This window comes from Perna viridis, chromosome 7 (assembly GCF_037379345.1).
Source record: "Perna viridis isolate PV_CMFRI_1.1 ecotype Kerala chromosome 7, ASM3737934v1, whole genome shotgun sequence".
Lineage (NCBI taxonomy): Eukaryota > Metazoa > Mollusca > Bivalvia > Mytilida > Mytilidae > Perna > Perna viridis.
In genome coordinates this window covers 45,806,333-45,822,246 of record NC_142451.1, presented here as the reverse complement: position 1 = coordinate 45,822,246, position 15,914 = coordinate 45,806,333, and the positions used below count along the sequence as shown (strand labels likewise).

At 34.0% G+C, this 15,914-nt stretch overlaps 1 protein-coding gene across 1 annotated transcript in view; it reads left to right on the top strand.

The window, feature by feature from the left end:
• Positions 1-12,201: 12,201 nt before the first annotated feature.
• Positions 12,202-15,914, top strand: part of LOC148612939 (multidrug resistance-associated protein 1-like) — a 42,322-nt gene continuing 38,609 nt past the window's right edge. The window contains exon 1 of the mRNA XM_088594867.1: positions 12,202-12,442. Within this exon, the coding sequence (XP_088450993.1) occupies positions 12,434-12,442 (9 nt within the window). The 5' untranslated portion in view covers positions 12,202-12,433. The remainder of the gene's footprint in view (positions 12,443-15,914) is intronic.

Here is a 15,914-nt window from a genome sequence, read left to right as displayed (position 1 = left end):
TTTATCTCTTAAGACTGCCATAATTATTGCTGGAGCTTGGAGACATTATACGGAACCGAAAAAGCTGCCCAGGCTGCAATAGAAATGGAGCGCTACAACCTTGATATTTTGGCACGAAATTAGATGGACATCTTCTGGGGCGGTCATGCTGTCTTCAGGGCAAACTCTACTATAATCTGGACCGCGAAACGAAGTTGGTAACCATCAACATGGAGTAGAAATCTCACTCAACATGAAGGCCAAATCATTATTCATCGAATGGAATCCTGTGAGTGAAAGATTTATCGTGGCAAAGATACAAAACGTAATACTCATTCAATGCTACGCGCTTATCAACGTAGCAGAGGAAGAAGACAAAGACGAGTTTTCAAACCAGCTCCAAGCAACCCTAGATTTAACAACACTTGGGGCATCCTGATTGTAACGGGTGACGTGAATGCCAAAGTTTGAAAAAATAACAAAGGGAAAGAACTCATCACCATGCATTGGTAACATCAATGAAAATAGAGAACTCAGAATGCAGATTTTTTGCTCTCAGAACGATCTGGTCATAGGAGGTACATTCCAACTCCCTCACAAGGAACTATACAAAACAACCCGGGTATCTCCAGAGATGAAAACTAGAAACCAAATAGACCACGATACAATGGAGACAACTGAGAAGCATAGGTCTGTCAAAATTTAACTTCTCCAGGTCAAGACAAGATTGCGGAAAAAATGGTTGATAAGCGTACATATAAGCATTAGGAATGAAGTAAAGAGAAAAGACTAGACAGAACAAAAGAACCTACACCAACAAGCTCGCTTCAAAAGCCAAGAATTCAATGGGCAGAAATGACGCGAAAACTGCGTACAACATCATACGCCAACTGGCAGGTAGAAAGACCAACACATCAAAACCAGTGAAAGACAAAGATGGCAATGTGATAACAAACCTAGATCATAAAAGCCCTAAAAATAAGGACTGGAAACGTCCCAGGACCGAACCAAAGTTCCACCTGAGGTCTTGAAGATCAACCTGGGAAAAACATACAACATCTTGAATGATTGATTGATTGTTGGGGTTAGACGCCCGAGCAGCAATATTTCACCTATTCATTTGACACTCGGACCTGCACGGGGCCGTACAGCACCTTGCATGAGCTGTTTGAAAACATCTGGGAAACAGTGGAAATCCCGTAGGAGTGGAGTTTAAGCTCCATTATTATGCTTCCAAGGAAGGGCGACCTAAGCAACTGCCAAACACTGGATAGGAATTCAGCTACACTACCGATTCCGATGCGGTCGATCATATATTGACCAAATTGCCACATTATGGGTCATCATCGAGGAGTAAATAGGATGGCAATCAGCCCTCTACATAAACTATGTGGATTTTAAGAAGGCCTTAGCATAGAAATGCACTTTGGATGGTACTAGAACTGTGGAATACCTGTCAACTTGTAAAGATCATTCAAGGACTTTACAAAAACACCACATACCAAGTGATCCATAATTCAACACTCTCACCATCCTTCAATGAACATACAAGAAATACGCCAAGGTCGTCTCCTGTCATCCTTTATTGTCTATATAAGTGTGCAAGAATTTTAATTAGATATAATATACAATCATGAATTTACTAATAAATTGCTTCTTGCTTAATTAATATATTTTGGGGTGCTTAAGAGCTATAGACTCCATATTTACAGAGTGTGATAGGAAGCGATCTGCTTCTTTTTTAGTTAACTTCTGATTTTGTGCTTTTGTTTCTGTTTTGTGTGTAAGAGCGGAACATATTTATGTATTACAAAATGTAAGACTAAAAACAGTTTTTTCTAAGCCCAACGCGACTTCTTAGTTGACACATTACTCATTGTTGTTAGGAATCTTGAACTAAACGAACTTTACCCATGACACTGTGGACTAACTAAAAAAATAAAGAACAGACAGACAGATATCCATTGAAACAATTAAACCATAAATTTATTTACTTTATGTTTAAATGAGTAATTTGTTATGAAGAAAATGGATTAGACGCAAGTAAAATAACCTATTCATAATAATAAACCGATGTTGCCTTTCTGACAGATTTTCTATCAATACAAACTGATGTTGCCTTTCTTATAGATTTTGTGTATTTGAATGCGCACAAATAAATCATATGTCTCTTAAATTAAAAAGTAACACACCTTCTCTTGGTGAAATTTGTTGAAATCTACAATTCTTTACAAGAAAAAAGGCAAAGAAAAGTAAATTTCATTTTTGTCAGATCGAATTCTTTTTTTAAATTATTGAAATCGGAAGCTAATAGCGGAAGCACTGGTCAAAGTGATTATGGTAAGACTGCGTAAAACTGTCGTAAATGTTCGTAAAGTACCATAAATGCTAGATATAAAATATAAATGATGTACATGTATGAAATGAATAAAAAAATAAATCACGGAAACCCCATGTTATCATTGTTATACCACGGGTTGGCCATTTATGTCACATTTTCACCTCGAGCCCACGGTAAAAAAATGATAAAATGGAGTTTCCTTGATTTATTTTGTTTTTCTAATATGACGTCGTCCTATCGTGAAACTGTATATGTCGGTACATGTTTGTTGGGGTTTGACGTCCGAGCAGCATTATTTCAGCTATATTCAGACGATGAACATGAAAAGGATGATAAAATGAACATGAAATGATAATGAAATGAAAAAAAAGGATGGGACAAAAGGATAACAGGGTCGACAAGTTTTGATTGCCACTAGAAAAAGGGGGATGGGTAAGGTCGGGCAATTTAGCCTCCTGTGGCGGAGCGCGAAGGTTCCTACTCCTATCGAATACCACAGCAGGGTTCTTTAACGTGAGAGGAACGTGACATCTTTCCCAACACGGTGCACCACTATGGTTTGCGGTCAGGTTTTCCGTATTATAGCCAGACAACCCCAGCATGTAACATGCCAGGGGTACCCCATTCCACCACCTGGAGCACATATCCCAGTTGCTCTGTGGGCAGAGCGCCTAGCCCCCGGCTAGGTTTCTGAGCACTATTTAGTCGCCTTTTACGACAAGCGTAGCGCTGCTGCAGGCCTATTCTTTTAACACCCGGAACTGCACGGGGCGTATATGTCGGTACAACCCCCACCTTTAGCACCTGCGCACCGTCTCTTTTCTTTCGCTGTCGCTTCGAGACAAAACACTCATTTAAAAACATTTACACGATGATTTAATGGCCGAAAGGTTATCTAATTGGAATCAATTATATAAATACACTCATTTAACACATACGATTACATAAATGTACGAATTTTATCCAACTTCCATACGGGGGAAGTCAAACGGAACAGCGTTATTTTGGCTACGCCTAGGAATTTTTTTGTCACAAAATTTACCGTATTTGTCATATTAAAAAAGTATTATTCCTTCCGGGGGTAGATTTGTACTCATTTTAACATGGTTACGGCATTTATATTCTCATTTAACACCTCTGTTAAATAGTCCAATATAAATGCCGTACCCATGTTAAAATGAGTACAAATCTACCCCTTCCACGAATTATCTCTTAATTCATATTTTTGGATAGACTTTGTGTTGCTGATGTGTTTATCACTTTTTTACTATGGCTGTGGTCTAAAGAGCTTTAAAGCACGTTTTATTAGAATGAAAAATATACAACTTTTTTGAAACAATTTACTGAAATGTTACGTGTTAAAGTAACGGGTTGCTTCCTTGCAAATCAGCATAACTGATCGCATACAAATTAAACAGCTGCCCGTAATGAAATTGTTTTTTTTTTCACATTTAATGCGTATATTAATTTAAAACTTGAGTTAAATGTAATTGTTACGATCGCGTAATGCGACTTCTTTTTTAAATGTTTGTGTGTTTGTTTATTTCGCCACCAGGAAGCTGCGTTGTAGTAGGTAGTGAGATTAAAATAGCCAGTTGATTGATTTGGCTAAAGGATTAATTCTTTAGCCGAATCAGTTTGTCGCTGCAGGATTGTCACCGAGCGATCTAGGGTTCGATCCTCGGTGGCGGAATATAATTTTGTGACTCAAATCATGCTCTCCCGGTACAATCGCACAGAGTGTAAAAAAACTCATCTTGTGTGATTTTGAATGTAATATTGCGTTATAAGACACCAACGAGCAGTTTCTGATCTAGGTTGTTGAGTTCTAAGTCAGTAACTCGTTATTTTCAACTCGTGAAATGTAGAAATGACGTCATAACACACTGTATAATTCCGAATATTACACAGTGAATCTTGTAAAATAGTTTTTGAAATAGTGAAAATTCCCTACATAATCCATATCAAATGCTTTGCTGAAAGTAGGATAATGTATTTATTTGGGCAATGGAGCTTCTACTTTTCCGGAGGTCAGGATTTCTTTTCAAAGTACAGTTTTATTGTTTGTTTGTTTGTTTTTGGTTTTGTTTTTTTTTGTTTTTTTTTTTGTTTTTTTTGGGGGGGGATTTTTTTTTTTTGTGTTTGTTTAATCATTATTCTTTAATATGCTTTTTAAGTAACTAATATTGTACAGCTTTCTTGCGTTCGTAATTTCAGTACTGTACATTTGCATATCCTTTGCATAATTACATGTATATAATACTATACTATCTTATGATAATGTTGCAGATAAGTACAATAGAATTGTCATTTCTAGCTTCATACGAGATCAAAATGTACCTCTTAAATACCATACTAATGTGTTCTGTGTGTTTTTTTCTTGTATGAAAACAAAAAGTTTACATTAAAAGAGGAAACAATCTTTTAGCATTGAACTTTTTGTAATATTACTGAGAAACCCTAGTCTCTGAATCAAATGCCAGTTTTTAATCTGGTTCTTTAACTGGATCTCTTGCCAATATCATATAAGGACCCAAGATAGCTAAAAATTGAGAGAAACTTTTGTAACGAAAAATTTAGCCGCGATTCCTGGTTACCAGTTGTTTTGATAGAGAAACATACGGGTCATCACGGTTATGAAAGAGTAGACAAGAGAAAAAGATTCTAGAGTTCGTATTATTTCGGATGTTGTCAGTTGAATATTAGACGATTAACAACTTTGAAGTCTTCAGTCTTTGATTATTGTATCTATGTTTGTTTGTATTATTTGTTTGGTCCTTTGTTGAATTTGTGTTTTTGTTTCTTTTGTTTTTGCTTTTTGATTTCTGTTTTGTTTTAAGTATATTCCTGACTTTCTTTTTGTCACAGGTGTATCAATTGTTTATTCACATTTCTCTTGCTTCTTCTCATTAGTCGTTTCATACGTAAATCAGCGATGTAAAAATCATACGATGTCACTGTGAGAAGACAGAGAGAACAGAATTCAAACAGTTAATTGAAAATGACTCCGGGTGTCAAAAGAATAGGACTGCAGCAGCGCTAAGCTTGTCGTAAAAGGCGACTAAATAGTGCTCAGAAACCTAGCCGGGCGCTAGGCGCTCTGCTCACAGAGCAACTGGGATGTGTGCCCCATATGGTGGAATTGGGTACCCCTGGCGTGTTACATGCTGAGGTTGTCAGGCTATAATACGGAAAACCTGACCGCAAACCACAGTGGTGCACCGTGTTGGGAAAGATGCCACGTTCCTCGCACGTTAAAGAATCCTGCTGTGGTACTCGATAGGAGTAGGAACCTTTGCGCTCCGCCACAGGGGGCTTAATTGTCCGACCCTACCCATCCCCCTTTTTTCTAGTGGCAATCAAAATTTGTCGAATCTGTTATACTTGTTTCCCATCCTTTTTTTTATTTCATCATCATTCATGTTCATTTTATCATCCATTTCATGTTAATCGCCTGAATATAGCTGAAATATTGCTGCACAGGCGTTAAAACACAACAATCAATCAATCAATCATGAAAATGACTTTAAATTTTAAACATGTTATTAACAATGACTTAAAACTTCAAAAAAGAACATCCATGAAAGATTCTACTACTGTGAAATCAGTATAAACCTCCCTTTGACTTCTATATTTGTTTGATTAAAGCAGGTGTTCGACAGCTTGAAAACGTAAAGAGATTTATACGAAAGGATATCGTAAGATGTCTGGTTTTTACAGATAACAGGTTTGTCCTGGGTTTGGTTTATACAGATTACCAGTTTGTACCGGGTTTGGTGTATACAGGTTACCAGTTTGTACCGGGTTTGGTGTATACAGGTAACCGGTTTGTACAGGGTTTGGTTTATACAGTTAACCGGTTTGTCCTGTGTTTGATTTGTACAGATTACTGGTTTGTCCTGGGTTTGTTTTATACAGGTTACCAGTTTGTACCGGGTTTGGTGTATACAGGTTACCAGTTTGTCCCGGGTTTGGTGTATACAGGTTACCAGTTTAGTTTATACAGATTACCGGTTTGTACCGGGTTTGGTTTATACAGGTTACCATTTTGTATCGGTTTGGTGTATACAGGTTACCAGTTTGTACCGGGTTTGGTGTATAGAGGTTTTACTGTATAATTAGAAACAAAACAGTTTATTTCAATCAAAACACGAATAATAATAATATTTTCAATCGAAACGATTTTTTACCAAAGACGTTTCTGCCCTTTCTTGCTCATCGTTGTGAAATCGTCTTCTCTATATATTGGAAACCGAGAAGCCATTCAAGTATTATATGGTAGCTTTAACAAAACTAACAGCAAATTAGTGTGTTGTTAGTATATCGTACACACAGGAAAAAGTGCAACATATGTTTTTCATAAGTTTTGAAAACACTTGAAATGTATATGTTTATCATATGTTTTTCATATGTAAGGACCACGAAAAACTTGAGGACAGCTTGTTTCTGCCTAGCAAAGTAATCCACGAAAGACAATTAACTTCAAGTAGCAGTCTTTATAAAAATCAAGCAGGAAATGATACATGCATGTCAAAAACCCAACGAATAATACACATAACCAGCCTTTGGTTTTTGATTGGATGTAGCGCTTTTGAGATAAAGTTTATGTACATGTAGATTGTACATGAAATTAGCATTTCCATTTTGCAAGAGTTGTCGTTTTGATCTGGTCTGATTTAGTTGATTTTAGTGGTTAAGGTGTAGTTTTCTCGAAAGTACAGATCTAAATACAACAAGGACTGTTGTCACATAAAAATGTAGCATATATAGACGAACAAAGCATCGTTTGTTACGTGATTTTTTTTTCTACACCATTTTTCTACATACATTAGGCAGTGTCTGAATTTTATATGGACTGGTACTTAAATAAAAGGCATATGATACTTATATATTTTCAAAAGAAATTCACATACGAAAATACTAGAAGTATGGTTTACATATGATTTTCACAAACATAGCATTTCAAGTGTGTTTAAAAGCAAAAAATCATATTTTTACCATACTGGTGCTAAACATAGGTTTTCATGTGTTTTAAAACGTATGAAAACATACGATGCAGCTTTTCCTGTGTTCTTTAGTCAGGCATTACTTCGGTAGTGAATTTCATCACTACCAGGACTTAGATAAGCAAAACTACAGAGATGATTATTAAACTAAGGCAGCAACCATTTGGTTTTTTGTTGTTGTTGTTGCGGAGCTATATATATTTTTCAGTTTGTTGTCAAATTATTCAGAAAAATGTTCATTTTTCAGCAATGTGAACAAAAGTTGATTATTTTTTACAGAAATAACTAAAGCTAAAGTTTTTGTTTTGTTTTGTTTTGTTTTGTTTTTTTTTTTTTCAAAAGATAGTTTTTCATGTCTGGTCTTTGTCCCTGGATTGCATTCTTCTGATACCCGCTAGCATTTAGGTTCCCTTGATTATAATACCTCTTGTATAATACCCGTACTTTGCTTTAAATATCCAACGTTTATGGACGTTCATTTGTGTTAGGCATTAATATTGTAATTTTGTTTTGGGCTGAAATAATATTTATTAAACATCATAGAATGAAATGAAATATATGAAATAGAGGTGCAATTTCAAATATTATATCACTTCTCTGAAAACAGTTAAAAGTGCAAGCATTCTTAAGACTCAGAAAAAAAACATCCTAAAACCAAGATGTCTGAAACGGCCAAACAGGTAATATTGATACATATTCCGAGTTAGAGCAGGTACGAGTTCGAGTCCCGCGGAGGGAACGACCAAAAATTTGCATCGCAAATTTGACAGTTCTAACATCGTTGGGAACTTTTCAGACATAAAGTTTATGAAATATCTTATCAACTTTATCAGATATCTTATATACTTTATCCGATATCTTATATATTGAATAAGATATCATGTTAAATGTACATTACATGAGATATTTTGTAAAATTTATAAAGTATCTTAATATTTAAAATAATATAAGATATTTGTATCTTTAAAATGGAATAATATGGAAGTCTGTCTGTCATAGTGATAAATAATAGTCGCGAAAAGTTATCTCAAAAAGTCATGACAATTGGGGTATTTTGTCGACATAAATGACAATTTTATCTTAAAAAGTCACGATAATTTTGCCCAATAGTTAAGATAATTATGTCGACCGTTCGATATAATTACATGAATTATCGCGACTTTAAGGGAACCGACGACAACTTGTGCCTTTGACATAAAATATATTCACGATAAATTATGACAACTTTATACTAATACAACGATTTATGTACTAATTATCATGACAAATCATGATATATTATCTCAACTGGTAGTAAAAGTTATGATATCTGTCGACATAAACTATCGCAATCTGAGAATTTAAAGTTGTGAAAATGCCAAATAGTACGGAAGCGTATATTAGGTATCATTTTTTGTTGTTATAAAAGTCGACATTTCGTATCAAAATAATGGTAAAATACCGATTATACCTCGATATAAAAATAAATTGTCAATAAAACAATCGTTTAATATAAAATGTTGATTTTTAAATATCGACAAAAATTATCAACAATTAGATATTGACTTACATATATCAATATAATTTTAACATACGACAAGAAAACTTGAAAATGACGAATTATATCACAGGATGTTGATATATTTAAATCGTTTAATTGAAATATATAACAACAAAAAATGATACCTATACGCTTCCGTAAAGTAGTGTCAACAACAAAACAAATGAATTGCGATATATCATGTTGACTTTTTCGTGAATTAACTTGACTTATTGACTTAATATCTCGACAAAAGCTAGTTTTTCGTGGTAAATAACGATAACTTATCACGAAATTTCGCGTTCGTCGAAATAATACGTCAACAATTCAAGTCATTTCACAAAAAAAGTCAACATGATTTATCACAATGTATACATTATGTAGCTGACACTACTTGGCATTTTCATAACTTTAAACTATAAAATTGCGACAGATACCAATACGTTGAGATAACGTGTCTCCATTTTGTCACAATGATTAGCTCTAATGGCGTGATATTGGTAAAAAACTATCGCAAAAATATTTATGTCAAAGCTACATATTGGCATGACTCTATAAGTCGTGATAATTAACTCGAACGGTCGACATAATTATCTTAACTATCACGAAAAATTATCGTGACTTTTTGAGACAAAATTGTCATTTATGTCGACAAAATACAATGTACACTAATTATCACGACTTTTCGAGATAATTTTTCGCGACTTTCATTTATCTCGATGACAGAAAAAGACATCCATAGAATAAATATCAATACGGCGTGCCATAAAAATTAACTTCAAATCTGTCGATAATAGAAACTAACTTTACTCACATTCTTTGGTGACAGCGAAAGTAAAATATGTAGTAACAAAAAGTCAACGTGATTTTGCATGCTCTTTTCAAATAAAATTATTTAACATTTCAGAACTAAGGGTTTCAAAACACACGTCAATCAATCCGAAATAAGTACACATGCTGCTACTTCACAATAGTAAGTTTCAAGTTTTGGCTTTAGGTTTATTTTTGTCCTTTTGCTTTGACATTTATTTTTCGATCTGGTTTCGAAATTTTTCTAGTTGTCTGATTTTTAGGTGCTACTTTCGTTAACCGAACACATCGACACATCACAAGTATAGTCAGAACCAAAATAATAAAAATAGCTAACATGTCAAGCGCCGCTAACACCATGACGATTACTTCCCAAAACGGATAATCGCTATGGGAAATTACTATCGGATAAATGAATATAAATAAAGCATTCACAAAAGATGTAAGTTTGAATACTATAAAAATTTTCATCCAGTGCTTTGAAAGCGATGATTTAGAGCAGCACTCGACAAATGTTATGAAAAACACGAACGCCGCCAAAGCAAGGATGTAAGCTCCAAACAGGAAGTTGGCAAACCAACTTTGAAAATTAATTCCACCTTGTTCAATGCTTATTACGACAACTTCTAGACCGTCCATTAGGTATCCGATCCATATCCGGGCAACATAAATCACCTTTTTGTTGTACTTGTTAAAAAGCTTTGCAAAATGAGCTATGATCATAAAAACTAGATCGGTCATATCAATGAGTTCCGGGTTTTCTACATACTCTTGTGCCGAGTCCCCACAAGGCATCACAACAGAACGGAGTTGAAATTCCATGTTAGACACGCCTAACGCTGGTAAATGTATAAAATAGAAATCGAAATATTCGTTATTTGTCAAAAAAGTAATTAAAACATCTTCACATTATCTCCTTAGAAGTATTTCATCCAGTTTACGTGTACCTGTATATAAATGTCATTATTTTTCATTTGTTAGCAAAATCTTTCACAAAAAGTCCTCAATAATAAACAATTTTTATCGCTTTCGTAAAACATACACTCATTCAAATGTGCATGAAACAAAACATTACTTTTCTACCCTAATATTTATATCTACCGTTAAAATCTGGTACATAATTATTGGGTTCACCAACCATTAAATCTCATATTTCGGATGTTTCGTGATTAAAATAAGATTTAGTCTATTTTTTTTCTCATATCTTAATATATATCAACGCTGGTGTTTTAAATATGAACAATGACATACTCTAAAAAAATCTTTTTCTCTTTTTATGCATTAATTGAAAAAAAACAAACGGGCATTATATAAAACATATTAAGTTCAAAATCGTGTTTATTGAATGATTTAGGACTTTTAAAAACCAAGTCAATATTTAAAATGTGAATAAACATGTTATTTTATTCTTAGCTGCTACGTGTGGATAAGTAGATATCATTACCGAACAAAACATTACCGCGATCAATTTCGGTAGTCACAAATTTCTCTTGTGTAGAAAAGCTCTCCTCAGTTTCCACAAGAAGGCTTTTTTCTATTAACCGGTACGAACTAACTTTTCTAATTCTACTTCCGGTTAGTCGTCTGAGAAAAATCACTTTGTACGAATCAACAATGGAACACAAATATGTGGTTCAAGTGGAACAAACTGTATCATAGACCCCAGTCATCATAGATCCTTGTCTCATTTATACTGGAAAATGTAGAAAAAAGCCTTTTATAGCGTAAACATGGAAAGAGAGACCGGTGTTTTATCTATTTTTTTTCTGGGGTTATCTCCGTCGTGGGTGGTAATTTGAAGTCATTTAAGCATACTGCTAAATCTAACCATTTAAAATCAATTCAATCGAGAAATGTGAAAACAAAATAGATTCAGGAATTTGAATACTTTACGAGATCTGGGACTTAATTTTCACTTAAAATGAGAAAAGTTTCACCTTTCCCCTCCGCTAAAATGACATTTTTTTAATAACGAAATGTTCCCTTAAATATCAATTACTTTCATGCATACACGTGTTTTATCATTTGAATATTATTAACATTCATTTTGTTCCTATCATGTTATGACGCTTATACTGCTGATGCATCTGTAGCATAATCCCTGTTAGTGGAGTCTTGGGTTACTGTACTCGTTTATTTTTTTAATTTCTACGTACATGTTATTTTGGTTATATCATGTTCATTGTTGTGTTTGTCAGCATACATGATAATGAATCTGGAATCGAACTAGGTAGGTATGACGCTCTGTCCCTCTCAATATATCTTTTGATGAAAATAAATACAAAAATGAACTATTTTGTAACACGCAAAGACGAACAACGAAATTAATTATTGACGGATGGCATGCGCAGAATTTTGAACACATGTTTGTATTGAATTACAATACTTGACACGCATAAAAAATAAGTAACTATCGTAATATACTTTAATTGTGAATTATTTTCTCCTTCTTCCGTCATAAGTGGCAATTTTTAACTATTACTGTTAAATACTCCAATAAAAAATGTAATGTTTCATTTACTTATTTAAAATTAATCATGGCCGAGGCAATGCACTTCACGTATATATTAGGAATGTTATTTGTATGTTTATAACATACTGTAGGAGTGGTATCATACTGTTAAACGAATCATCTGCGCTTTTATAAGAAAAAAATCTAAAAAGATTACTGCGGTACATGTAGTAATTCATCCTGCAATAAGGCTGCTTTCTATACTAATACAGAGAGTATTGGGATTGATCCTGAAGTAAATTATATTGGAAAGAAGCAATTATCAAATGAAACTTGTAAGTACATCTATAACTAATTTTTTGTACTAGTCTACTTATGCTCCATCATGGCAACAAACTAGCGGTACAAAATTGACACTAGTAAGTCGGACAGTTTGCGAAATGTGTACTAGTGTTCAATTGAAGGTAGCCAGTGACAGAGACTACTCGGGAATCATGCAAAAAGTAGCAATCAATCTCAATGAGCCGGCCCTTTTGGTTGCACGGAGAAAAACCTCATATGCACTAGGCGATATAATCTGTGTGGAATGTGACGACTGTTCTTAATTTATAGTGATATCGAACTACAATTAATCTCCTGCATATGGATGATATATTTGCTATTTCGGAGCTTTCACCTCTGCCACACTCAGTGTTAAACCCCGCCCCTTTATGCATATTAGTGCAGTACAACGTATAAAGCTTCGCAGATTTGTATGATTAGTGTTCATGCCCTGCAGAGCCTATAAGAGAGTGATACATTGTAATTTAGGAAGCCACCAGGGAGGGGTGGAACTACTTTGATCCGCTTGTCAATATATAATGCCGGCAAATTATTCAAGATGAAATTATCCTTTCTACCTCCTTGGTTATTTTAGTGTAGCAGAAACAGTCAAAGTACATGTAGTTTCGATTCAAGTATAAGCTGGTACCTGACTGACTACTCAGTATTGTATCATTGACTATGTGATTAGTCAGACCAGAACCGGCTAATTGATGTATTCGAAAGTAACTCCCGGAGTCCATGCGAAATGACCCCTTATCATTTATCCGGGAAACAAGAAGTTACTGTAACAGTAACTGTTATAGTTAGAGTTACTTTTTAATTATTGTTACTCGATATAGAAAGTTTTGAGTTAAATTCTTTTAAATTATTTCAATAGATTAAAATAAAATATCACTGCTTCAATACTTGAATACACCTCCAAACCTCAAATGGTCGCTCAGACTTTCTGTATATCGATTTCATCATAAAACTCTAGTAGATTACCAGCCCGACTGTGAAGTATACATGTAATAGAAGTGTTATTTTCCATTTTCTTAATTGCGTTTTGTATTTATTGGTGGGATATAATTATATGTAATACTAAAAATGTCATCAATTTCAATTTCTAAAACTTTTTTATCGACATTAAACCATAAAACAAATTGACACTTAGTTTCAACATAGACATGTAATTAAATTTTACAATGGCGTTTATATGCTTTTCAAGACATCTTTCGTATTTAATAGCTAATACCACCTAATTTATTGTTTGATGCAGTGTATCCTTTTTTTTAATATTTAATCGTATCGAGATCATCTTAATTTGTGTTAACACATATTGTATCATACATGTAACAACTTCATGAAGATTTAAACTTTGGATAATCTAGTCTTGTTTTATACCACAACTACGTTTGTAGTTATTGAACGGAGTGCGTGAAATTTTAAGTCAACTTCCCCTGGTTTATTTCGATTCGAAAGAAAATTTAAGCGTCCTTTCGTTCGCCCACCTTTTTGTTCGTATTGGTTAGAGTGTCACTGTTACGGTCGCTTGTAATTTATTTCCATTCCATTGTCCTCGTCATCATACGGTCGCAAAACCTCTGCCTTCTAGTGGCGGAACTAGTCAGTGGGTGCAGGGGGTTGGCACTACCCTTTAATTGGAATATTTGTCATTTTCATGTGTAAAATAGCAAATAATGTAAATAATGTCCTAGCACCCACCTTTCTTCCAGAGGAGCCCAGGCTGGCACCCGTCTTTTTCAAAGTGTCTGGATTAGCCCCTGGCCTTCCATTTCAAGTAAGCTTTTTACCTTTTGGTTTCACGCTTCCTGGAGGTACGGCAATGACGGTTTTTCCAAACGGTTGTTTATTGTCTGGAAATTGCTTGCTTATCGCAAACTGCGTTCCTTTCAGTTCTCGTGCTGCTTTTCTTACAATTTTCCGTGGTTTAAAAATTGCAAACAAACATCAAGTTGCAGTTAAAGATTGAACAAAAATAAGTGTCTAAAATGCATGTACTAGTTTTGGCTATTATTCAAATTATAAAAAAAAATAATCTTATATATTATGAAGAGTCATTCCCGAACACTTTTTTTTTCAATCTTCAGTGTAACCCTTACATTTTTATGGTTATTTTTAAAAGCACAAGTAACCCTTATAATTTCCATATGATATTTGAACAAATTGCAAAATGCAGCCTAAAAGTTTAGCACTGCCAAACAAACAACAAATTTTGGCGCAAAATTTATGAATCGATTCATTTGCAGATCAAGAGATGTACAAAAGTTAAAATATATTGCGTAATTAACAGTGAATTAGGCAAAACTTCTATAATTGTATGCTGTAGTTTCAATCATGAACATACCAAATATATCAAACTTACATACAGATAAACGTGCATCAACAAAACAATACATGTATACCTTTTTCATTATAAAAAAATAATTGCATTTTCTGGAGTCGAGACCCCATCTACCACAAATTGCATACTTGTGTTTTTCTCACAAACATTACAAATAAAGATTTTTTTTGCAAACAAAACGCAACTCCAAACACACACACACACACACAAATGACCCAAGATTACAAAAAAAATCAAGGATTTTATATTTGCATACATGTGCATGGTTGACAAGACAGTTGGGTTATGCAAAACTGAAATGACTACAACTCATACAAAGTATCAAACCTGAATGTAACGTGTTTTTTTACCTATTTATCATACCCCGATAATTCTGACTGGTTTATATCAAAATGGTTGTTTATTGATTAACTGTTCAAGTTAATTCAATTCTTAAAGCCACATTCTTTGTTTTATTCTTTAAGGTAACTTTTATTGTCTGATACACGTAATATTTTTTTAAACCTAGCGTCTGATAAATAAATAGATTATTAAATTTATTTACGTTACAAAATTACATTGAAAGATAATCGGTATTTAATTTCGTTTAATTTGTTACAATAACACAAGGAATTTACAGCTGATTATATTCTATATCTGTCTAAGAATAAGAGAGAATTGTGATCATTCCGAACATCGGCCAGAGGTATTGTAAAGGAAAATCAACACACCAACTCATGTCAAGTCAACTTATCTAGAAGAGAGAATAACCCATTGTTTAAATCTTAAATATGGTGTAAAAGGCAGAAGCCCCGCCGCGGAAAAAAATGGACATATTGGCTTTGCATGATTATCAGAAACTTCCATTTTAATTTTATTGAAGGTCAGTAAATATATATAAATAAAAAATGCAATTAATTAAATAATTCAGTAGACAAGACAGGCTTAAAATACATGTATATGTATATTTCACAAATGTAGTTTATCTTAATTGTACATAATTCTGCAGTTGTTTATCTATTCAGTTGTGAGTCAAGACAGTTTTTTATACGAAACCCCCAAAAAATTATATGCTACGCTTCGTGTTACTTTTAAATAGCATTGATAAGTCAAATTCATTCGGCTCTTTAGCGATTTACACTGCAGGGGCGGATCCCGGG